Source organism: Meles meles, chromosome 4 (assembly GCF_922984935.1).
Source record: "Meles meles chromosome 4, mMelMel3.1 paternal haplotype, whole genome shotgun sequence".
NCBI lineage: Eukaryota > Metazoa > Chordata > Mammalia > Carnivora > Mustelidae > Meles > Meles meles.
Window position 1 is genome coordinate 40,562,554 of NC_060069.1, and position 24,583 is coordinate 40,587,136.

At 35.6% G+C, this 24,583-nt stretch overlaps 1 protein-coding gene across 3 annotated transcripts in view; it reads left to right on the plus strand.

Annotated features, from left to right (window-relative positions):
- The window catches only part of SEC22A (SEC22 homolog A, vesicle trafficking protein), a 75,722-nt gene that overhangs the window by 17,306 nt on the left and 33,833 nt on the right, over nt 1-24,583 (plus strand). For all 3 annotated transcript variants that reach the window (XM_046002131.1, XM_046002130.1, XM_046002132.1), the window contains exons 3-5: nt 581-744; nt 2,286-2,480; nt 22,923-23,038. In XM_046002131.1, coding sequence (XP_045858087.1) covers nt 581-744; nt 2,286-2,480; nt 22,923-23,038 — 475 coding nt within the window. The remainder of the gene's footprint in view (nt 1-580; nt 745-2,285; nt 2,481-22,922; nt 23,039-24,583) is intronic.

Below are 24,583 nucleotides of genomic sequence, written 5' to 3' on the forward strand. Positions count from 1 at the left end.
AGAGAGAGGAGGAAGCAGGCTCGCCCTCCGCCCCCCTCCCCGGCAAGCAAAGAGCCTGATGCGGGACTTGATCCCAGGACCCGGGATCATGACCTGAGCCAAAGGCAGAGGCTTTAACCCAGTGAGCCACCCAGGCTCCCCAAGAGTTTTGATTCAAACAGGATTAAGTCCCACTAGATTGAATAGTTAAATGTTAAGCTCTCTGTAATCCTTATATATTTGTGTATTCTTTTTAAAAATTTATTAATTATTTTTATTAATATATATTATTTGCCCCAGGGGTATGTTTGTATATTCTTTGCCGGTTTTTTACCCCAAGTGATAAATAACTGAGGTGTTAGAATGGTAGTGTGTGTCCTTCTGTAGGTACATTCCAATTTTTTATCTGCTGTTTTTAACTGCAACTGAAAGTAGTATTATATTTTGGTTTCCTTATTTTTCTTACTGGAATATATAATAAATGTTAATATCTTCATTGCCACTGTAGCAGCAATTTATGGTGTATAGAACCAGTCTTTTGAAGCAACAAATTACCTTGATTTAATTTGAAATTTTAACATGGATGTTTTTTACACTGTAGTTTTATTAGCTCTCTGGGAGTGAGCTACATGATGTTGTGCACTGAAAATTACCCAAATGTTCTGGCCTTCTCTTTCCTGGATGAGCTTCAGAAGGAGTTCATTACTACTTATAACATGATGAAGACAAATACTGCTGTCAGACCATACTGTTTCATTGAATTTGGTAAGGGCCTGATTTTTTTCCTTTTCATTATCCTGTCTCTATCCAGTCATAAATGATTTTTCATATAATACTGGGGGTCTCTCTGAAAATTCTGCTACCTTGCTTTTGATAGAATAACTTGACAAATGGTCAATAAATTATGGCAACTTCTTTTGGCCCATTTGAAAAAAATTGTGTTTGGGCTGTGGAGGGGATTATGATTATTGGCACAAAGAATTAATCTGAGAGGACAATCTCTCAATGAGAAATTTATAAGCCAGAGATTTAGAGTTCTGTGTTTATGTGATAATCTTTTATAGTCTGCTTAATGTAGAACGGAGGTTGGCAAACATTTGCTGGAAAGTACCAGATAGTACATATTTTAAGCTTTAAGGACCATATGGTCTCTGTCACAACTACTCAGCCCTGCCACTGTGGCTTGAAAGCAGCCATAGGCAATACATAAATGAATGAGTACAGTTATATTCCAATAAAACTTTATTTACATAAGCAGTCAGCAGGCTCACTTTGGCCTCTGGGCATTAGTTTGCTTGACTCCTGGTGTATGAGGAGAAAAAGTAAAACCAAGGTTGTAAATAATGAAAGTAAAATTTGAAGATATTTAGAAAATGTCTTTTATTGATTTCACTAAATTCATTGTTTAAAACATACATTCTAATGGTGAAAACAATAAATATAACAGGTTTATAAGAATATGCAACTTACAGCATATGTTCTTATGTAATTATAATTGGTAAACATCGACAGACAATATTTTATGAGAGATGAAACCGTATAAAAATTAAGACTTTGGTTTAAAATTAAAGCTGTTTTTTTTGGTTTGTTTTTTAATTTAAAGTAATTCCTTGAAAGGAATATTACAGTAGAAAGTCTCATAGTCATGAAGTGTTAAATCCTTATTTTATTTATAATTATATCTAGAATATAATTTCTGGAGTGAAACACTGATGACTCCATGATATATAAACTATTAAACACAAATAATATTTGAATATTCCATGACAAATTGAGTAGTTATTTTTTTTTTAATTTGAAGATTTTATTTATTTGACAGACAGAGATCACAAGTAGGCAGAGAGAGAGGCAGAGAGAGAGGAAGGGAAGCAGGCTCTCTGCCGAGCAGAAAGCCCAATGCGGGGCTCGATCCCAGGACCCTGGGATCATGACCCGAGCCGAAGTCAGAGGCTTTAACCCACTGAGCCACCCAGGCGCCCCAGTTCTTTTTTTTTTTTTTAAGATTTTATTTATTTATTTGAGAGAGAGAGACAGTGAGAGAGAACATGAGAGGCGAGAAGGTCAGAGGGAGACACAGACTGCCCGTGGAGATGGGAGCCACCATATGGGACTTGATCCTGGGACTCTGGGATCGTGACCTGAGCTAAAGGTAGTTGCTTAACCAACTGAGCCACCCAGGCACCCCAGATTGAGTAGTTTTTGGACAAAAAATTAAACTGTTGATCTGCAGAATTTATTCTATAAACATCACACTCTCAAATTAATTAACAAATGACTGCAAGGAAATTTATTTTTATTTTGCATAGATAACTTCATTCAGAGGACCAAGCAGCGATATAATAATCCCAGGTCTCTTTCAACAAAGATAAATCTGTCTGACATGCAGATGGAAATCAAGCTGAGGCCCCCTTATCAAATTTCCATGTGTGAACTGGGGTCGGCCAATGGAGTCACATCTGCATTTTCTATTGACTATAAAGGTGCTGGTAAGATTTCTTCTGGTGAGTTATGGATCTCAGTTATTTCATTAAAAAAAAACTTTTGTAAGAACTGAGTAACTCTTGTAAATTAATTACTTTATCCTAATATTTTAAAGCAAGTACATGAGAGAATGTAGAAATTTAAAGTAATTCTCCCAGTAGTTTATATGGTAATCTACCAGATATGTGACTAATCAGGAAAATACTTTAAATAGCAATCTCAGAGGAACTCTGCTAGGGACATGTTTAAGAATTTTTCTTAATTGTTTCTTAAATATTTATTTATAATTTGTTTTCAAGAACTGAATAATAGTTTATTTGTAATATAGATTTATGTACGTATAAGTGTTTTGCATTATATTAGAATGGCTATATTCAAGGCCAGGTTTCTTGATTATCACAGAAAATGGGATTACCTACCCAAACCTACCCTCCCAAACAAGAAATACTATACTCAACAGTTGTGATATAGAGAACTTCTGTTTAAAAAGGGAAACCTCATTATTGTATAAGGTAGCATATGGCATTGTTGAATTGCTTGTTTAAAAAATTCCATGTAATTCCAACTTGTTTGTCTAAGTTCTCTGACTTTTTCTCCACTCGTCAGCTATGCCAGAATAGCACTTCAGAACTTTGAAATCAGCAGCTCTGTGTTCTTTCTATCCTATTACTCTGATCAATTGCAGATATAATCAGTTTCCTTAGCCTTTTGTTCTGTGACATTTTGAAACCCTCCCCATCCTGGAAGCTGCTTCTGTACATGCTTTAGTTTGTTAGTATTCTTTAAATGTGGCATTCAGGACTGAACACATTTCTTCAGTTGATTAATTCAAATTATGGGAGAAAGGGGGATGCAAATTTTAGTAAAATAATCTAGTCAATCAGGAAACAAACATGAAAACAGGCAAATACCAGTAACAAGCCCCAGGAAAGAAGAGGTGGATCAGTACTCATAGTTGTTATAATGTGTTTTCTAAAATGTCCAATTTCCAACAAAAAATACAAGACATGTAGAGGAAGAGGAAAGTATAATCCATATACAAGGGGGGGGGGAAGCAGGCAATAGAAACTGCCTTTGAGAGTGATCAGATGTCAGATTTAACAAATACTTTGAAGTAGCCATTGTAATTATGTTCAGAGAACTATGGAAACCATGATTAAAGAAGTAAGGAAGGTATGACAATGATGTTGTATCGAATAGACAATATCAATAAAGAAATAGAAATTATTAAAAAAAAGAACCAGCTGGAACTTCTGGAATTAAACCAATATACTTGAAATAAAAAATTTACTAGTAGGGCTCAGCAGTAGAATTGAACTGACAGTAGCAAAAGTTAGCAGATTTGAAGGTAAATCAGTAGAGATTTTGCAATCCAAAGAACAGAGAAAAAAGAAGGAAGAAGAATGAACAGAACCTCACAAAAATGTGGGGCACTTAAGCACACCAGTATATGCATGATGGGAGAACCAGAAGAAGAGGAGAGAAGGAAAGGAGCAGAAAAAGTATTTGAAGTAATAATGGCTGAAAAGTTTCTGGTTTTACTCAACAACATTACTCCTCCAGGAAGCTCACTGAGTTCCAAGTAACCATGCAAGAGGTCCACAAATAGATGAATCATATTAAAAATCTGGAAGATCAAAACAGTGAGAAAATCTTGAAACCAGTGAGAGAAAAAAACAAACAAACTTGTCACTTATAAGGGAACCCCAGTAAGATTAACAGCTGACTTCTCAACAGAAACAGTGGCAATCAGGAGGCAGTGGGACAACATGTTCAAAATGCTCAAAGAAAGAAAAAAGTATCAGTCAAGAATCCTATATCCAGCAAAGCTGGATATATAAGGTGAAATAAAGACATTTGCAGATAGCAGAAGCTGAGAGAATTGTTGCTGGCAGGCTCATATTACAAGAATTACTAAAGGAAATTCTTTAGGCTGACAAGTGATCTAGACAGTAATTTGAATCCACACCAACAAAATCAAACAACAACAGTAAAGGTAATTATAAGACAGTCATTTTTTTCTTCTTTGTTTTGTTGACTGATATAAAAAGTAAGTGTATAAAACTAATGTATTGTTGGCCTATAATGTATAGAAATGTAATATATATTTTTCATAACAGCACACAGGAGGTGGACTGGAGCAAAATTTCACTGGGCTAAAGAAATGACTCCAGATGATAATTTGAATCCACAGAAACAAATGAAGAAAGCCAGAAGTGATAAGAATTTATATTAATAAAACTTATAAAAATTGCTGTCCTCTTAGCTGCTCTAAAAGACATAAAATTATGTAAAGTAATAATTGTTAACAATGTATTTTGGGGTTTGTAATGTTTATAAATGTAATTTGTATACAACAATACCACAAAAAGGGAAGAAAAGGAATAGCGCTCTATAGGAGTAATGTTCCTGTAGCTCTTTGGAATTAAGTTAGTATAAATATGAAGCTATTTTCGGTAAGACATATATGGGAAGTCCTAGAGTAGCCACTAAGCAAATCACTTAAAAAATAGTGAAAATCATTAATGAAATTAAAGTGCTACAGTATAAAACATTCATTTAATACAATGATAGAATAAAGGAGAAATAGGGCAAAAAAGGGCATGACGCATAAAGAAGTAAAATGGCATTTGTAAATCACTGTCAATAATTAATGAGATTTGGATTTAAAAATGTGAGTGGATGAAACATTCCAATCGAAAGTTGAAAATTATAAAAGTGGATTAAAAAAATCAAAAGGTAGAAATTGATTGAAAGTTAAAGGAAAAAAACATATAATGCAAATAGTAACTGAAAGAGAGGTGGAGTGGTTTTCTGATATTAGACAAAATGGGTTTTAGGACAAAATTTGCTACTAGAGACAAAGAAGGACATTTTATAATGATAATGATAAAAAGTTAATCAATTAACATGTAACAATTATAAAAACATAGGTGCATTTAACAACAAAGCTCTCAAATACATGAAACAAAATCTTCCAGAAGTGAAGGGAGACATAGACACTTAAACAGTAATGGTTGAAGATTTAACACCCAACTTTAAATAATGATAGAATAGGCAGAAGATAAACAGGGAAACAGAAGATTTGAACAATGCCATAAACCAACTAAATCTAATAGCTATGGAACACTCTAGTTGACATTAGAAAATAAATTCTTAAGCATATGTGGAACATTCTCCTCTAGGGTAGACTTTATGCTAAGCCATTAAAATACAAAACCTTCATAAATTTAATAGGCTAACAATAATACAAAGTATATTCTGTAACTGCAGTGAAATGAAATTAGATGTTAAAAACAAAAGAATTTGTGAAACTCAAATATGTGGAAATTAAACAATACACTCCTGAATAATAAATGGGTCAAAGAAGAAATCAAAGGGGAATTTATACTGGGAGATGAATGAAGATGAAGACACAATATAACAAAATCTGAGATGCAGCTAAAGTTGTACTTAGAGGAAATTTTATTGCTATGAATACCTTTTTTTTTTTAAAGAAGATCTCAAATGAATAATGATCTGCCTAAAGATAATAGAAAAAAAGCAAATTAAACCTAAAATAAAGAGGAGGAAGGAAATAATTAAGATTATGAAATGATCATAATTAAGATTATGAAAATAAATAGAAAATAGAAGAATAGAGAAAAATCAATAAAACCAAAAACTGGTTCTTTGAAAAGATAAAATTAATAAACCTTTAGCTAGATTGACCAAGAAAAAAAAAATTACTAGACTCAGAAACGAAAGGACTTTTCTACTGATCTTACAATACAAAATAAAGGATTTTAAAGGAACACTGAACAGTTGTGTGTTGATGAATTAGACAACTTTGATGAAATGGGCATATTCTTAGTGATACACAAACTACTAAAACGGACTCAAGAAGAAATAAATAAACTGTATCCAAAAATAGGGATTAAATTACTAATAAGAAACTACTGGGTTGCTTGGGTGGTTCAGTGAGTTAAAAATCTGTCTTTGGCTCAGGTCATTATCTGGGGTCTTGGGATCAAGCCCTGCATTGGGCTCCATGCTCAGACAAGAGTCTGCTTCTTCCTCTCCCTCTGCTTTTTCCCTTGCTTGTGTGTGCCCACTCTTCTCTGTCAAATAAATAAAATCTTTAAAAAAAAATTCCAGAAAGGAAATAGTAAAAAAAAAAAATGGGGGGGAGGTAGTGCGGGAGAAAGAGAGAAACTACTGACAGGGTTCCTGGCTGGCTAAATGGGTGAATGGGACTCTTTTGGGCATAGAAATTACTTAAAAATAAAAATCTTTAAAAAAAGAAAAAGGAGAAAAAAAGAAACCACTGACAAAGAAAACCCTAGTTTGAAATGGCTTCACTGGAGAATTTTACCAGTTTAAGAATTAACCAGTTCTTTAGAAACTCTTCCAAAAAATGGAAGAGAGGGAAAACTTTTCAACCCATTCTTTGAGGCCAGTATTATCCTAATACAAAACTATATAAAGACATCACAAGAAAAGAAAACTACAGACTAATAATATCTCATATGAATATGGACCACAGTCCTCAAAAAAAATGCCAGCAGACCAAATCCAGCCACATAAAAATTACTATATACTGTGACCAAGTGGGATTAATCCAGGAATGCAGGGTTGGTTTAACATCTGAAAATCAATTAATATATACAATGTCAGCAGAATAAAAAACAAAATCTCATGGTCATCTCAGTAGATACAGAAAAAGCATTTTTAAAAAGTCCCAACAGTCTTTCATTATTAAAAATACCCAGAAAACTAGGAATAGAAAGAAACTCGTTCAGTGTGATCATCTGCAGAAAACCCAAGCTAAACTCAGATGTAATGGTGAAAGATTGATGCTTTCTCCTAAAATCAGGAACTAGACAACAAAGTCTCCTCTTAGTAGTTTTTTGTTTTGTTTTGTTTTAAGATATATTTATTGAGAGAGCAAAAGCAAATGTGGTTGGGGGCAGAGGGAGAGAGAAACTGATGAGTTTCTCCTCTCATCAGAGGAGAGAGACTCCTGATGAGTGTGAATCCCAAAACTGGGCTTGATCCTCATGACTCTGAGCTCAGATCCAAGCTGAAACCAAGAGTCAAATGCTTAACTGACTGCACCACCCAGGCACTCCTTGCTAGTTCTATTCAACATGGTATCTGAGGTTCTAGATAGGGCAGTTAAGCAAAGAAAAGAAAAAAAAAAAAAAAAGCATCTGGTTGCAAAGGGAGAAGTAAAATAACTCTTCATATATAACGTGATCTTAAATATAGAAAATCCTAAAGATTTCACTAAAAAAACCTACTAAAACCAACGTCTTTAGCAAGGTTGCAGGATACCAGACCAATACACAAAATCATTTGTGTTCTATATATCGGTAGTGAACAATCCGAAAATGAAATTAAGAAAATCCTAGCAACTATTGGATGAAACAAGACAGATTATACTTTGTATTGTTTGCAATTTAAAAGAAAGAAAATTCCTTACAATGAAAACTTCAAAACATAGAAAGAAATTTATAAAACCTAAATTAACGGCAAGTCATCCCATGTTCATAGAAGACAATATTGTTAGAACTGGCTGTACTTCTCCAACTTATATATAGATTCAGCAAAATCTCTGAAAATTTCAGCTGTCTTTTTGGCAGAAATTGACAAGCTGACCCTAACATTTATTTGGAAATAGCATAGGCCAAAATAGTCAAAATAATCTTGAATAAAAATGAAGGATTCACACTTCCAAGCAGAAATGAACCCTTATTTTATAGTCAGTTAATTTTTAATAGGGATGCCAAGAGAGTGGTGAAAGAATAGACTTTTCAACAAATGATGATGGGATAAGTAGATATTCACATGCAAAAGAATGAAGTTGGACCCCTACCTTAAAAATTTTAAAAACTAAAAATGGATCAAAGACTTAAATTTAACCACTAAAACTATACAACTTTTAGGAGAAAACATAGGTGTAATTTTTATGACTTTGTATTAGACAGTGGTTTTTTAGAAAAAATTAAAGTGGGCTTCATCAAAGTTAAAAAAATTTTTTTTAGGTAGGGTGCCTGGGTGGCTCAGTGGGTTAAAGCCTCTGCTTTCAGCTCAGGTCATGATCCCAGGGTCCTGGGAACAAGCCCCGTGTCGGATTCTCCGCTCGGCTGGGAGCCTGCTTCCTCCCCTCTCTCTCTCTGCCTGCCTCTCTGCCTACTTGTGATCTCTGTCTGTCAAATAAATAAATAAAATCTTAAAAAAAAATTTTTTTTTAAAGTAGGCTTCATGGTTAGTGTGGAGCCCAGTGCAGGGCTTGAACTCACAACCCTGAGACCAAGAGTCAGACACTTAATGCTTAACTGACTGAACCATCCAGACGCCCCCAAAGTTAAAACTTTTGTTCTTTAACGGACACTATCAATAAATTGAAGATAATCCACAGAAAATCATATATTTTCTAAGGGATTTTTATCCAGAATATGTAAGTAACAACAGTAACAATAAAAAGATAATCAATTTTTTAAATGAGAAAAGGATTTGAATAGATTTTTCTATGAAGAAAATGTGCAACTGGCTAATTAAGACATGAAAAGATGTTCCACGTTATTAGTCATCATGGAATGGAAAGCAAAATGATAAGGAGATACCACTTCACACCCACTAGGATGGCTGTGGTTTTAAAAAATAGTAGAGTATTAGCAAAGATACAGAGAAATTGGAACCCTCCTATAATGCTGATAGTGTTGCAAAATGGTGAGCTGCTTTGGAATATACTGTGGAAGTTCCTCAAAAAGGTAAATATAGTTACCATATGACCTCATAATTCTCATCCTTGAAAACTGTGAGTTTAAAATATAAGTCTGAATAAAAATCTGTACGTGAGTATTTATAGCACTATGATTCTTAGAAGCCAAGAAGTTGAAATAATGCAAACATCCATCATCTGACAAATGAATTAACAAAATATGGTGTATACATGCAACTGATTATTAAGGAGTTAAAAAGGAATGAAGTATTGATGCATGATAAAACATGGATGAACCTTAAAAACATTATGTTAAGTGAGAGAAGCCAGATACAAAAGGCCGTATATTTACAGTTTCATTTATACAAACTGTTCAGAATAGGCAAACCCATAGAGACAGAAAGTAGCCTAATGGTTGACAGGAGCTGGAGAGGTACAGGGAACTATGCAGTGACTACTAGTGCTTATGAGATTTCTTTTTGAAGTGATAGAGATTGTGGAATTAGATAATGATTGCACAATTCTATAAATATTAAAAATCTTTTTAATTATATACTTTTATTTTTAGAGAAAGTGCATGTGTGTTTGCGAGTAGGAGCAGGGCAGAGGGAAAGGGAGAGAGAGAATCTTAAGTGGGCTCCATGCTCAGTACAGAGCCTGATGTGGAGGTAGATCTCACAACCCTGAGATCGTGGCTTGAGCCAAAATCAAGAGTTGGATGCTTAACCAATTGTGCTACCCCAGGTGCCCCTGAATTATATACTTTTAAAGGGCGAATTTTATTGTATTCAGATTATATTTCAAGTTTTAAAATTAATGAGAGTTATTACTTTGAAGACTTCTTCCAGTAGTGATGGAGTAGGCAATTCAGACCAATAGTTCCACAAGAAACATGTAGGAAAGGTGAGTAGAATGTATATATTCTATAGAATATGTAGGTCAAAAAAAAAAAAAAGGATATGTAGGTCTGATATGATACAGAATTTAAAATATGATCTTCCTGAAGTCTTTGGATATCCAACAAGATTAAGAATTACTGGAATATAGAAGAGGATGGAGGCCTATGGAGATGAGTTTAATGTTTGGAGCTATATTTTCTTTTGGGGCTTTTACCATACTGGAGGGAACAGTTGTGACAGCCACTCAAGACTAGGGAGACAGGGTTTAGAAAGTAGGGTCCACCAAGCCCCCACCCCAGCTTTGGCTTTGGGCTCTAGATGTTGGCACTCTAGGAATATAGGTAGGCAGGAGTATGAAGTAGACAGTCTTTTAGGAGGTCTCTAAAATTGGATTGAGTGAATTCCACAGTACTATGCTCCAAATATACTGGCAGAAGCAAACAAACATGCTTCCTAGAGGAAATAGTCACATAAGCTTCAAATTATATCTACAACAATATTTTGAAAATAGAATGTTTGGTAAACAGTGAAGTAACCAGGCATAAATCACTGGGCACTTGGATTACATGAACACAAACCATTACACCAACACACACACACACCCACCCACGGTCTCCTAGGAGTCATGGAAGCCAGAAGACCATTTAGATATCTTCTGACGGTTAAAAGAAAATAACTACAAATGTGGAATTCTGTGCTTAAGAAAAATATACTGAAAAAATGAAATGGCAAGAGCGGCTATCCTTGTGGTGTTTTTGATCTTAGCAGGGAAAGCATTCAGTCTTTCATGGTTAAATATGATGTTAACTTAGGGTTTATGTAAATGCTTTTTTTATCCAGTTGATAAAATGCCCTTATATTCCCAGTTTGATGTATGGTTTGTATCAGAAATGAAAGTTGCATTGTGTCACTTTGTCTAAATTTATTTATTGAAATGATTGTATGATTTTTCTTTTTAAAGTCATTATGTGGTAAATTACATTGATTGCTTTCCAGATGTTAAACCAACCTTGCATTTCTATGGTAAACCCCACTTGGTCATAATATCCTTTTTATATATTGTGAGATTCAATTTGCTAACATTTAAAAATTTTATATATGTTTTCATGTGGGATTTGGTTTATAGTTTGTTTATAGTTTTCCTTTTTTGTAATGTTTTTGTCTGGTTTTGCTATCAGGTTAACATTGGTCTCAATAGATTGGGAGATAATATTTCCTTTTCTTCCATTTTTTGGGAAATGTTTCTGTAGAATTTTTATTTCTTCTTTGTTCAATATCATGAAGCTTTTTGAGCATCTGATTTTCTTTGTGGAAAGGTTTTTAACTACAAACCAATTCCTTTGATGAATGTTCAAGTTATCTGTTTCTTGAGTGAGTTTTAGTAGTTTGATTTTTTGAAGGAATCTGTTCATCTTGCCTAAGTTAGTGAATTTTTTGGCATAAGTTAATAGTCTCTTATCCCTTTAATATCTGTAGAATTGCAGTGATAACAATCATTCTCATTTCTGATATTGGAAATTTTTGTCTTTTGCTTTTTTCTCCTGATCATTTTTATTAGAGCTTAGCGTTTTTATTGATTTTCTTAAAGAGCCAGCTTTTGGTTTCATTGGCCCCTTTTTTTTTTCATTGATTTATGATCTGATTTGAACTACTTCCTGTCTTCTGCTCACTTAAGGTTTAATTTGCTCTTCTTTTTCTAGGTTCTTGAGGCAGAAGTTGAGGTTATTTTAAAAAAAAAAAAGTGGAGCTTATTTTTTTATTTGAGATCTTCTTTTTAAATAGGCATTTAATAGTATATATTTTCCTATAAATATTGCTTTAGCTACATTCATAAAGTTTAATATATTGTATTTTTACTTTATACTATTTAAAATGCTTTTTAATTTCCCTTTTGGTTTCTTTTATGATCCATGAATTGTTTAGAAATGTGTTACATAGTTTTAAGAATTTAGAGATTTTTTCCAGATATCTTTCATTTCTTTTTTTTTTTTTTTTTAAGATTTTATTTATTTATTTGACAGAGAGATCACAAGTAGGCAGAGAGGCAGGCAGAGAGAGAGGGGAGGAAGCAGACTCCCTGCTGAGCAGAGAGCCCGATGTGGGGCTTGATCCCTTGAGCCAAAGGCAGAGGCTTTTAACCCACTGAGCCACCCAGGCGCCCTATCTTTCATTTCTTGATTTATAACTTAACTCCGTGTGGTCAGATACCAAATTTTGTATGATTCTAATTCTTTTAAGTTTATTGAGACTTGTTTTACTCTCCCAGAATATGTTCTATCTTGGCCATTTTTCTGTGTTATATGTTGAAAAGAATGTGTATTATTGTAGGGTGGACCTCTATAAATGTCATTTAGATCAAGTTGGTTGATAATGTTCAAATCTTTCATATCCTTTCTGATTTTCTGTAGACTCTCAGTTATTGAGAAGGTGGTGGTGAACTCTGACTATATTTGTGAATTTGTATCTTTCTCCTTTTAGGTCTCTGTCAGTTTTTGTTTTAAATATTTTAAAGCTTGTTAAATATTTAGGATTGTTTTGTTCTCTTGATGCATGGACTCCTTTGTCATTTTGAAATGACCTTCTTTATACCTAATAATATTCTTAGTTCTGCAATCTACTTTATTAATACACTCACTCTAACTTTTTCAAGTAGTATTGTAATGGTGTATCTTTTTCTGTCTTTTTTCTTTTAACATTTCTGTGTCTTTCTCTTTACAGTGGTTGCTTTTTAGGTATTATTTAGTTGAGTCTGTTGGGGGAAAAAAAATCCAGTTTGACAGTATCTGCCTTTTCATTTAGGTGTTTAGGCCACATTTAATGTGTTTATTAATGTGGTTGGGCTTTTTTTTTTTTTAAGATTTTATTTTTAAGTAAGCTTTACACCCCTCATGGGGCTCGAACCCACAACCACAAGATCAAGAGTCATATGTTCCACTGACTAGCCAGCTAGGTGCCCCCATATGGTTGGGTTCAAACTTACCATCATGATTATTTGTTTTCTTTTTATCCCATCTGCTTTTAGTCACCTTTTTCTATTTTTCTGCCTTCCTTTAAATTATTTTTTGATCCCTTTTCTGTTCTTGGTTGACTTATTATACCTCTTCATTTCATTTGTTTGTCTTAGCAGGTGCCTTAGGGCTTATAGTATATACCCGATAGTTCATGGTAGGGCCACTAGTTTTTGCCATGGCCAAAAAGGAAGCCAGGAACTAGTTCTTGAAGTGAAAACATTTTTATTTTTGCTTAAGGGCCATGTCCATTGCTTCAAAACCCAGGAACCTCTTTCATGATTCTTCTTTCCAAATTTGCTACAGACTCAAAACATTATCTTTATGTTCTGCAAATATTTTGAACACCATTAGATCCGTGAGTCATAAGGGCTGAGTGGCAAAATGTCCTATAATGCAGTCTAGATCTTTCAGTTGCTTTGGCTCTCTTCAGCCATTGTTATTCAGTAAACATGTTGGAGCAGTTTACCCAAGTCTTGTAATGTTGCTTTTGAAATCTAGAAAGGCATACTCGGCAGCATTCCTTTTCTTAGTGGTATGGGTTGCAAGGTGCATCTTGATTTTTACATTTAGTATACTTGAGACCATTAACCTCCAGAAACTTGACTGAGGTGGTAGGCTCCTATAATTTTGTTATTATTTTCCATACTCTTCCATACATGTATCATCTCAGGGTATCTGCTGTCTATTCTTCAGATCCTGGCAGCATGAGGTTATCAACAAAATGGATCAGTATAATGCTCCAGGAGGTGTTAAGATATTGGGTCTTTATAGGCCAAGAGTCAGCAGATGTTTTCTATATATGGCCAGATAGCAAATATTTTAGATTTTATAGGCTAAATGATCTCTGTTGCAACTACTTCACTCTGCTGGTATAATACAAAAACAAACATAGACAATGTGTGAAAGAATAGGTAAAGCTGGTTTGCAGTGAAGCTCTGTTTACAAAAACAGATAGTGGGCTGGATTTGACCTGTGGGTTGTAGTTTGCCAACCCCTGCTACATACTAATCTCTGGCTTAGAGTTGATATAACCTGGTGACAATATAGTAAATGTACTAAATGTGGGTCTCTCTCTCTCTCTCTCTTTTGAGCAAGAGCTCAAGGGAGTGCTGGGGGAAGGGGGTGAGGGAGAGAGAATCCCAAGCAGACTCATGCTCAGTGTGGAGATGACATGGGGCTCAGCCTCACAACCCAGAGATCATGACCTGAGCCAGAATCAAGAGTTGGATGCTTAACTGACTGTGCCCCCCCCCCCCCCAGGTGCTCCTATGCCCTGCTATCTTTATCAGGTAAAAGCAAAATGCTTCTGATTTTCTCTGTTTATTAGGTAGAGAAGAAAGTGTTAGCAAATTAGCACCTACATGTCATGGAATTAGATAATTGTTCCACATGGAAGAGCATGTGCAGTTGGAACCCACAGTAATCTGTTGTCTTCCTCTAAGACACTCTCATTTTGGAGCCTTAAACTGAAGAGTTAAATGAGCGTGTAGTAGGAATCACTATCTGTGCATATTTTAATAAGCCTTGGATGATGACACTGATTTCTGCATTTACCTTAGGGATTAATATTTTGATGACGTTTGGGTGGGGGAGCTCCATGGCTTCCATTGGCCTTTCCTTTTCTAATAGTTCTAATTCCATAGATCTGGCAGTCAGTGTTGCTGCCAGAGTATCTGTCCATTAATGTACACACTCAGGATCTAGAAAATTAGTCTTTAATTTGAGGTAGGTGTCCATCCAACTTGACCTACCAAGAGAGAAATTCTGTTAGAAAGTTGATGTATTGTTTGACTTCTGTAAGTCCCCACTCTGACCTGTAGTCTGCAGAGGTATCTTGGATCACCAGACAGCAGACATTGGAAGATGGAGGGACATCTGGGATTTGATAATTGTTTTAAGAAAGAGAGAGAAGGGCGCCTGGGTGGCTCAGTGGTTTAAGCCGCTGCCTTCGGCTCAGGTCATGATCTCAGGGGCCTGGGATCGAGTCCCACATCGGGCTCTCTGCTCCACAGGGAGCCTGCTTCCCTCTCACTCTCTCTCTGCCTGCCTCTCTGCCTACTTGTGATCTCTCTCTGTCAAATACATGAATAAAAAAAAATCTTAAAAAAAAAAAAAAAGAAAGAGAAGAAATTTTAAGAAAGAAGTTTTTAAAGTAATTCACAGTTAGAACTTGTTTTAATATTAACATAAAATTTTCTTTTAATCCAGATGAAACCTGGGTAATTACTTTCTATAATCTCTGAGTTTAAGTATGTTTTCCTATTTTCTTTCCTGAATAAAATTATTTACTTTATTTTGGAATTTGGTTAATAGTTATTTGACAGACATTACTCTTCAGGTCTTTTTCTCTGTTAGACTATTTTACATTTGGTTTCTTTTTCTCTTTCTGACGTTTTGACCCTTCCCCGCACAGTCTAGTATGAATATTTTCTCTAATGTTCTGAAGTCTACAGATGTTCTGTTGTCCATCACGGGTCAATATGTTAAGTTAAACACTAGGTCCTACTTTTACCTTTTTTCTTTTTTTAAAAAAACATTTTATCATAGAGAAATTTCAAATAGCTACAAAGTAAATGGAATAGTGTAATGAACTTTTATGTACCTGTCACCCAATTATAATACAATTATAATAACTATATCAGCATTTTGCCATTCTAATTTTTTTGTATCCCCACCCACTATCCACTCATCTAGTTGATAATTTACTTCTCTGGTTTTCTTTTCTTTTTCTTTTTTTTTTTTTTGAGATTTTATTTCTTAGAGAGAGAGAGACCAAGGTAGCAAGAGAGAGCACAAATGGGGAGGAGTGGGAGAAGCAGGTTCCCCATGGAGCAGGGAACCTGACTTGGGGCTCAGTCCCAGGACCCTGGGATCATGACTTAAGCCAAAGGCAGACGCTTAACTGACTAAGCCACCCAGACACACCCGTGGTTCTTTCTTTTTTAAGGAAAATTTGCACATATTAACATGCACATATCTTTGCTGTATGGTTTAGACACATGGATACATTTTTATAAACCACTCATTTTAAAAGTATAGATTTTATTACTCTTCAGGTATGGTAAGGCCAACAGATCAGGAGACAGCTGCCACTGAAAAGGTAGTTTGTTATACTCAGATCCCAAGAGAAGGGTTCACGCTACTCCACCCAGGCCCACGTGGGGAAGTGTAGGTGTTGGTCCAGAGGTGAGGGAGTGGGAGGAAAATATGAGCAAGAGCCTTTATTGTGCTTTCCCTAAGAAGGAACTGGAGAAGCAGGCTAAGCAGGTTTAGATCGGTTACCTTGTGTACTTATGGCAGTCTCTGGGATAGAGGGCTGTCCTTTGTTGTCTGATACCTGACCCTGGGGTGATTCGGGCAGGGGAATAGTGGCCCTGAGTGTGAGAGCCCCACAGAGGCGGTAAAGTATGTGTGGACTTTGGGTTAGGGGATTTGGTTTTGAAAAGCACTCTTGCAGGTGAGTTGTTTGTTCTCTCTGGGAATTAGATAGCCCTAAGAGCTGTCCTCTAGGGTCGGCAAGGCTCCAAGATATCAAAGCATCAAAATACAAAATATAAGGGAAAAAAACAAATACACATCCCTATCACGATATAGAATATTTCTATCTCCCTTGGAAGTTCTTTCATGTCTCTTCCCAATCTTCATCCCACCTCCAGACAACCATTGTTCTAATCTTTTACACTCTAGTTATTTTTAATTGTGTTTGTTCTAGAACTTCATGGAAACAAGATTATATAGTGTACTCTTGTGTTTGTCCTCTTTTAGTACTACATCATATGTTGCAGGTCTCTGTAATTTGATCCTTTTTATTGCTGAGTAGTAGTCATTGAATGAACATGCCACATTCTGCCCATTCTCCTACTGAAGGACATTAGCTTATTTCCAGTTTGGGGTTATAAAGCTTCTACAGATATTTGTCTTTTGTTAACATGTTTTCATTTTTTTTTTTTTTAAGATTTTATATATTTATTTGACAGACAGATCACAAGTAGGCAGAGGGGCAGGCAGAGAGAGAGGGGGAAGTAGGCTCCTTGCTGAGCAGAGAGCCCGAATCAGGGCTCGATCCCAGGACCCTGGGATCATGACCTGAGCCGAAGGCAGAGGCTTTAACCAACTGAGCCACCCAGGTGCCCCAACATTTTTTCATTTCTTTTGAGTAAATACTAGCAGTGGAATTTGCCAAATCAAAAGTGAGGTACATGTTTGACACTTTGAGAAATGGCCGGTTTTCTGAAGTAGTTGTACCATTTTAGATTTTCATAAGCAGTGTATGAGAGTTTCAATTGCTCTACATTCTCATCAACATTTACTGTTGCTAATCTTTTTAATTTTATTATTCTGCTTTTATTTTAAAAAAACTTCACAAAACTCTAAATTCAGAACATTTTTCTGTCTCTTTAACACCTTTATTTTTAGGATAAACACTAGATTAATCAGCCTTTTTCCACCTATGTGATTTTATAGACAATATGTCAGTTGGCTGAGAATGGTACTCTATTCAGCAGTTGCCCCACGAGGCAAATAAATATCCTAATCTCTCTTTCTCTCTCTCCCTCTCTCCCACACACACATGCCAATAAGTAAGATACAAGATAGAATGTGCTACATGTTCCCAAAGAGATAAACAGAGATAAATGGAAGTACCACTTTCAGGTTCCAGGGCCTTGAACAACATACAGGGTTTTGACAGGTAATAATGTAAGAAGGGGCCTCACTGGTGAAAAGAGTGGTATGTTTTTAATACCATACAATTAGTTTCAGTCATAATTTAGTAATCAATTATACTCATTTAGATGGAATGGACCTGAAATTTCTTTCATATGTTCTAAAATCTGTTTCTCTAGATATTTAGGGCATCATTGAATGACTGTACCTCCTGAACTTTGTTTTTGCTCAAAGTGTAGGCACTGTGGTATTAGGAGGTTTGAAGGTTAGAACAGTACCATCATTTTGAATCTTCATAATGCTTCTTCTGGTACTCGCTTTCATCATTTTCCCTTTCTTTTGACTCTTCTTATTCCTCTACACTGAATTTTTTCATTCTACCTATAAATGTATTTAAATCTCCCTCCGCTACCACATTACAGGGGAAAAATTATTATTTCTCAGTCGTAGTCTATCTGTCATGCTGTCATCTTGGTTTTCTTTAAAGGTAGTAGCATTCACTTACTGCTTCTCTCTCTTACCATCAATAGTTATGTAGTCTCTTGCAGTCTAAATTTTGCCTTCACTCTTGTGAAATTGTTTTTATAAAGGGTCAACAACCATCTTTTAGTCAATAAATCTAATTTTTTTTTTCATTTTGAGTTCAAACTGTCTTTGGCCTGTCCACAGGCATTGTTATCCATATCTTTCTTCTGGATGGCCTCCCCTTCCTAGGCTTCTGAGGCTCTTTCCTCCTCTTGTTCTCCTAAATCTGTCTTCCTGACTCCTCGTCCTCCCTGCAAAGGTACTATTTGCCAAAGATTTGCCCAGGATTTGCTCTTGGGCTACTTCTTTCCCTAGTAATCTCATCCCATCCCTTCCTTTCAGATACAAACTACATCTGTTTCTCCAGCTCTGCTGCTCTTTCATTGCTTATTAAACATGTCTCATTATCACTACAAGTTTGATATGTTTAAAATGTCTCCATTCTCGGGGCACCTGGGTGGCTCAGTCATTAAGCATCTGCCTTCAGCTTAGGTCATGATCCCAAGGTTCTGGGATGAAGCCTGCTTCTCTTTCTTCCACTCCCCCTGCTTCTGTTCCTTCTCTCGTTGTGTCTCTCTCGGTCAAATAAATAAGTAAAATCTTTATACATTTTTTTTTTAAGATTTTCTTTATTTATTTGACAGAGAGAGATCACAAGTAGACAGAGAGGCAGGCAGAGAGAGAGAGAGAGGGAAGCAGGTTCCCTGCTGAGCAGAGAGCCGATGCGGGACTTGATCCCAGGACCCTGAGATCATGACCTGAGCCGAAGGCAGTGGCCTAACCCACTGAGCCACCCAGGCGCCCAGATAAGTAAAATCTTTAAAAAAAAAAAATCTCCATTCTTGATCAAAGCTGAGTTTCTTCCAGCGTCTTTGTTGGTAGTACCATTAACTTTCTAATTACCCATACTTAAAATCTTGACATTTAAAAAATATTTTTTCCCTTTTGTTTCCCATATCTAACTAGTTGCCACATCTAGTAGTTTTAACCCCTGTGATATCACTCACCTCTTTCTTCTTTATTCCTGCTCTCACTATCCAAATTCAGGCCCTCTTATCAGCCAGTCTTTTGCAATGAATCCCTAAGATATATTTGTCAAAAGAGCATGGGCTTTGCAGTCTTACAGACCCAAGTGCTAATTGTGAAGATGACACTTACTAGCTGTCTGACTTCCAACAAATTATTTAGCCTCCATTGACAGATGAAAAAATTCAGAAACTGAGAAGTTAGTCATTCCTGCCTTATGAAGTACCTCATTTTGAAGGATAAGTGGGACAAAGTGTATCTACTGAGAAAGCACTGAGAAAATATTGTCTTCCTGCTTTTAATCTCCTTACAGTCCATTGATAGATTAATATTCCTTAAGCATAGCATTAACCATATTGGTCTCTTGCTCTTCAGTGTTTCCTCATTGTCTAACTTGTTCATAATTTTTAGTCTAGTATTTACAACTATCTATTAATTTGCTTCAACCCCCCTTTTTTACCTTATTTCTTCCTCTCTTCATAAATACCCTTTTAAGCCAAACAGAACCAGAAACAGTGCCCAGTGGCAGAATGGTTAAGTACATGAGGTCTAGTGTCAGGCTACCTGGATTTAAATCCCCCATTCATTTACTTACTTTGGGCAAATCACCTAATCTCCCCAAAGCTTAGTTTCATCTAAAAAAAATAAGGATAATTCTAGTACCTACTGCAGTGGGTTCCTGGAGGGGTGACATGAGATCATGTATATAAGCACTTGTGCCTGGTACATTGAGAACAGACACTATTAGTAAGATTGGCAGAGGTGGTTGTAGTTGTTGTTCATGCTCTTATTTGCATCTCATTTCCACCTCCATGCTCACATTCTCTTCTGCAGAAGTGCAGTTTTTCCCTTTCGTGCCTGCCTAAATTTTAACCATCTTTAAAGATCTTCCTTGGTTTTCTTATTATCATTGCTGTATCACCACCTTCCCCCTAGTTATCTTTCCTCTTCAGAATTTCTTTTTTCTTTTCTTTATTTTTTAAAAAAGTTTTATTTATTTGACAGAGAGAGCACAAGGAGTCAGGCAGGGGGAAGCATACTTCTCATTGAGCAGGGAGCCCAGTGGGGGACCTGATCCCAGGAACCTGGTATCATGATCTGAGCCATAGACAGGTGCTTAACGGACAGAGCCACCCAGCTCTCCTCCTCTTCAGAATCTAACTCTTTTAGTTTAGAATGCTTATTACTTTCACAGGCTTATCTATTTTTTTTTTTTCCCTTCAAAAGACCAGAAGTATCTTGAGGGCGGGTTATGCAAATGATTTATTGTATTTTCTAAAGCACAACATCTTACACAGAATTATGCTAAAAAGTATTTGCTGAGTAAATACTTAATTCCCTATAAGCAATAGCCCTCTGGTTCCAGAAGATTTACTTCTTTAGGAACTTGTCTAAACTTCATTAATTACTGGTTCATAAAAAATTTAATTTTGTGAAAATGCCATTATTGGGCTCAAAGAGGCTAAGTAAAGAAATGGTGTTGTAGCAAAAGATAATAATAGCAAAAACAAAACAAAAATTGACCAGGTAACACTTTTTTGGATTCCGTAACTTTTTTTCTACATTGCCTCTCATTTATTACTGTTCCAAATCCACTTTAACCTAATAGTACCTATCATGGTGCCAGATTGAAGTGTCCAGTAAGCATTTGTGGCTAACAATGAATCTAAAATTTGTTTTACTGAAATAGAAAGTAGCAGATATCGCATAATACATTAAAATGTGATTAAATATCTTGTTCAGTTGTTGACATGACAGATTGTCCTTAGGGAGGAATATCACCCTCATGTTGTATGCAGATGGAGTTTTCTCTTGGTAACCATTTCCACAGGTCCTAGGGAAGGAAATAGGGTGGGAGTGGGTGAATCTCCACTTGAGAATTTCTTTCCCACAGTGATTGTGCACAGCTCCAGCCTCTCCTTCAGCATAATACATGTGTTGTCTTTGTTAAAAGAGAATTGTCATTTGCTTTTACGCTTTTAAAAATATTTCTGTTCATTTTGAAATAATTTTAATAATAACAAATGGTATATTATAATTATAAAGAGAGTGCTGGAAGGCCAAGAGATAAATATTAGAAAATTTATATAGTCCTATTATTTCTTAAACATTGATCAACACATTAAAATGGTAATATTTTCCCATTCAAGAATGGCTATACTTTACTTGACCATAAACAGCTAATATTTTTTAGTTATAATACAGAATATTATTTGGGTTTTTTTGTAAGGTAAACTTGTATATTTTAGAAGTACGATTTATATAATCTGTTTAGTTGTCAGGTATTATGCTTGAGGCCCATATTAAGCATTTCTTTTCTTATTAGAAGCCAGCTAATACTGAGAGAGGGTTTGGGAAAGGATGGACCAGGGATACAAAACATGACTAATTGGTAGACTAGTTGGAAAGATTTTTAAATTGTGAGGTTTTTTTCCCTCTACTACTATAAAACTTGGTATTAATACTTTACAGAGATATTTAATTTTTATTTTCATATTAAAAATCTCAAGGAAATTGATTGAGAGACCCAGCAATCAGCTTGGGCACAGAAGAAACTTCAGAGACTTTTTCCCATCTTAGCATTTTCTGCTGAACTTGAGGAACAAATACTTTCCTGTGATATGTGGGGATTTGTGTTTCTGTGAACTGTTTAGGGAAGCTTTTTTGCTGTAATGGCTGAACATAAGTTGCAAAGATTTAAGCCTTTCTTTATATTAAAGTTCCACACCATTAACTTCATTGTTAGGGCTTTTATACTTCAGTGATTTAAATAAAATGACCTAACTGTAGTTCTGTTGTCCTCTCTTTTCCTCTGTCTCCTTTTTGAGGTCTAGATGATTTTGTATTTAGTTTTGTATTTTCTTTTAGATTCAGTTGTTTATTAAGCCCAAGATGATGATAAAGTGAAACTGTTGTATAACTAAATTTCTTCCATTGCTGAAACCCTGACAGATAAGGGGATGCATTTGTGAAGTTAAAGTGGTCACTTGCTTTTTCAGCTAGTGTTTTATCATTTGTAGTGGTCTTCAAGTGGTCCCTCAGGGATCAAGAACTTCATAGCTATAAGACTTTCTATCGTGAAGTTCAGAGTGGTGATTATATAGGAGCTTTCACCTATATCCCATGATATTTATAGACCTGGAACCCAAATAAGGGAGACTTTTGCTTTAAAAAACAAGCTGTGTTTGTTCTTAAAAATGTTATCTAAGCATTTTCAGAAAAAGTAGGAATTACGCAATGATCTTTCAGGCAAAGTCACCTTTGCAAATACTTGCAACTCTTTGCAAATGGTAGTCCTGTTTAGGCAGTAAGGTTTTTGTTTTTGTTTTTACATGATAATGTTGCCAGATGTGAGCATTCCTTAGCCTATATATCCCAAGTGCATGTTAAATGTCTGTTAAAAATATAGAGAAAAAGAAGATAATTGAACTTGAGTTCAGGGCAGTGAAGCTATCATGTTGTCAGACATTTTGCACCAAAAAAAAATTAACTAATATGTTAATAAAAAATTTATGAATATTAATCCATGTTTGACCCATTTAAATCAAGCAGTGAATTTCATTTTACGTAAGTTTAGGTATTGGCATAGAATAATGGTGTTCATTTCTAACTATTTCTTTTATTTTCCAGCTCACCAGCGACTGGAACCAGTGACTCTGTCAGGGATTGTGGCATTTATCCTCAGTCTTTTATGTGGAGCTCTGAATTTAATTCGAGGTTTTCATGCCATAGAAAGTCTTTTGCAGGTACTGTACTGTTTTTGCAATTTCAGGTGACTTTGTCTGTTGATTCTACTTGTAACTCGATTTGAATTGATTTGGATGTAGTACAATTTATGGTGCATGCTCAGATTCTGTATTCTTTACACCTGCCCTAGTCTCCCCTTCCTTTAAGAACAGTTATTTCTAGTTGGCTTCCTTGACTCAGCACCTATTAATTATTTACTCCACAGGAGGCACTATTTATAGGTACTCTTGGGACACCAAGCTATGTCTGACATGAGTGCTGCTGTCTCAGAGCCTAGGGTTGAATTGGGAGGGGGGGAAAGCAGCACATGAATGATTGCCAAGTACAAAGAGTTCAGAAGAGGAGCAGTCATATTAAGTCAGGATAGGAGAAAGGGGCTTTGTAGAGGAATGAGCTGGACCTAGAAGGATCTGATTGGACAGAGAGGAATGGAAGAAAAAGGGGGTATTTATGGGCAGGTTTTTGTCCTACTTCTATGTATTTCAACTTTGTTATCTGTTCTTTTTCCTTTTTGTTGGTGGTTACCTGAAACCACTATTTTTTTTCAGATATTGCAACTATTTTGTTTTCCAGTGGAGTTTTTTCCAGAGACTATGGCTATCAGAATATATTAACTTTTTCTCTTTTTGTAAACTTCTTGAAACTTCTTTCTTTAAGCTTAGCACATTTCAGACTGGACAATTTTCCTTACCTTTGTTTCTATGCACTTCCTCTAAAGATTTTTTTTTTTTTTTTTACACTTCCACATGTGAATTAGTTCTCTGTTTTTGGTCAGCATTAAGCTCAGAATACCATTCGTTAAAAAACCACTTAATACATCTTATATTCTTTTTTAAAATTGCTTGTTAATTTGGGGAACACTCTGAACCATTCTCAGTACCGCCTGAATGTCCTCTGTTGTATGGAGCCAGTAGCAGAGGACATCACAGGTTCCAGTCAGCTGAGCTGTCCCTTGAGTGGGAAGGGGTGCTTCTCATGACTTTTCAATTCTTTTTTCAACCGTCATGAACCCTCAGGTAAAGCCCCTCTTCCCTTTCAGGCACAGGACAGATGGCTACTGTCCCTTAGTGTTCCTGTCCTTGCTTCGTAGCCAGGTCAGTTTTATTGCAGCGGGAGTTCAGTTTTGAGCCAGTAAAACAACCTGCCAAAAAGAAAAAAGGGCAATTTGGAGAAAGCTGACTAAAAAGTTAATAAATAAGATACTCTCTTCCTTTTTTTTTTTTTTTTTTAATAGTTGATGTAGTGGAAAGAGTAGTAGAATAGGTGGGTGAAGAGTTGATTTTTGTTTGTGGAGGAAAGAGAGAAAGGATTGGTTACAGCTCAGCTCCTGATTAGCTCTGTGACCTTAAATAGCTCACTTTACTTTCAGGTCCTCACCTTCATTACTTATGAAACAAAGGAGATCTCATGAGTATTTCTCAAAGTATGGGGCACATTTAGTACTATTCTCACAGTAGATGACTTTAGGTGGTAGAGGGATAAATATTTTTAACTTTAGGAGTCATGTTTTTAGTGTATGTCAATGTGTAGCATCTGTATTTGGT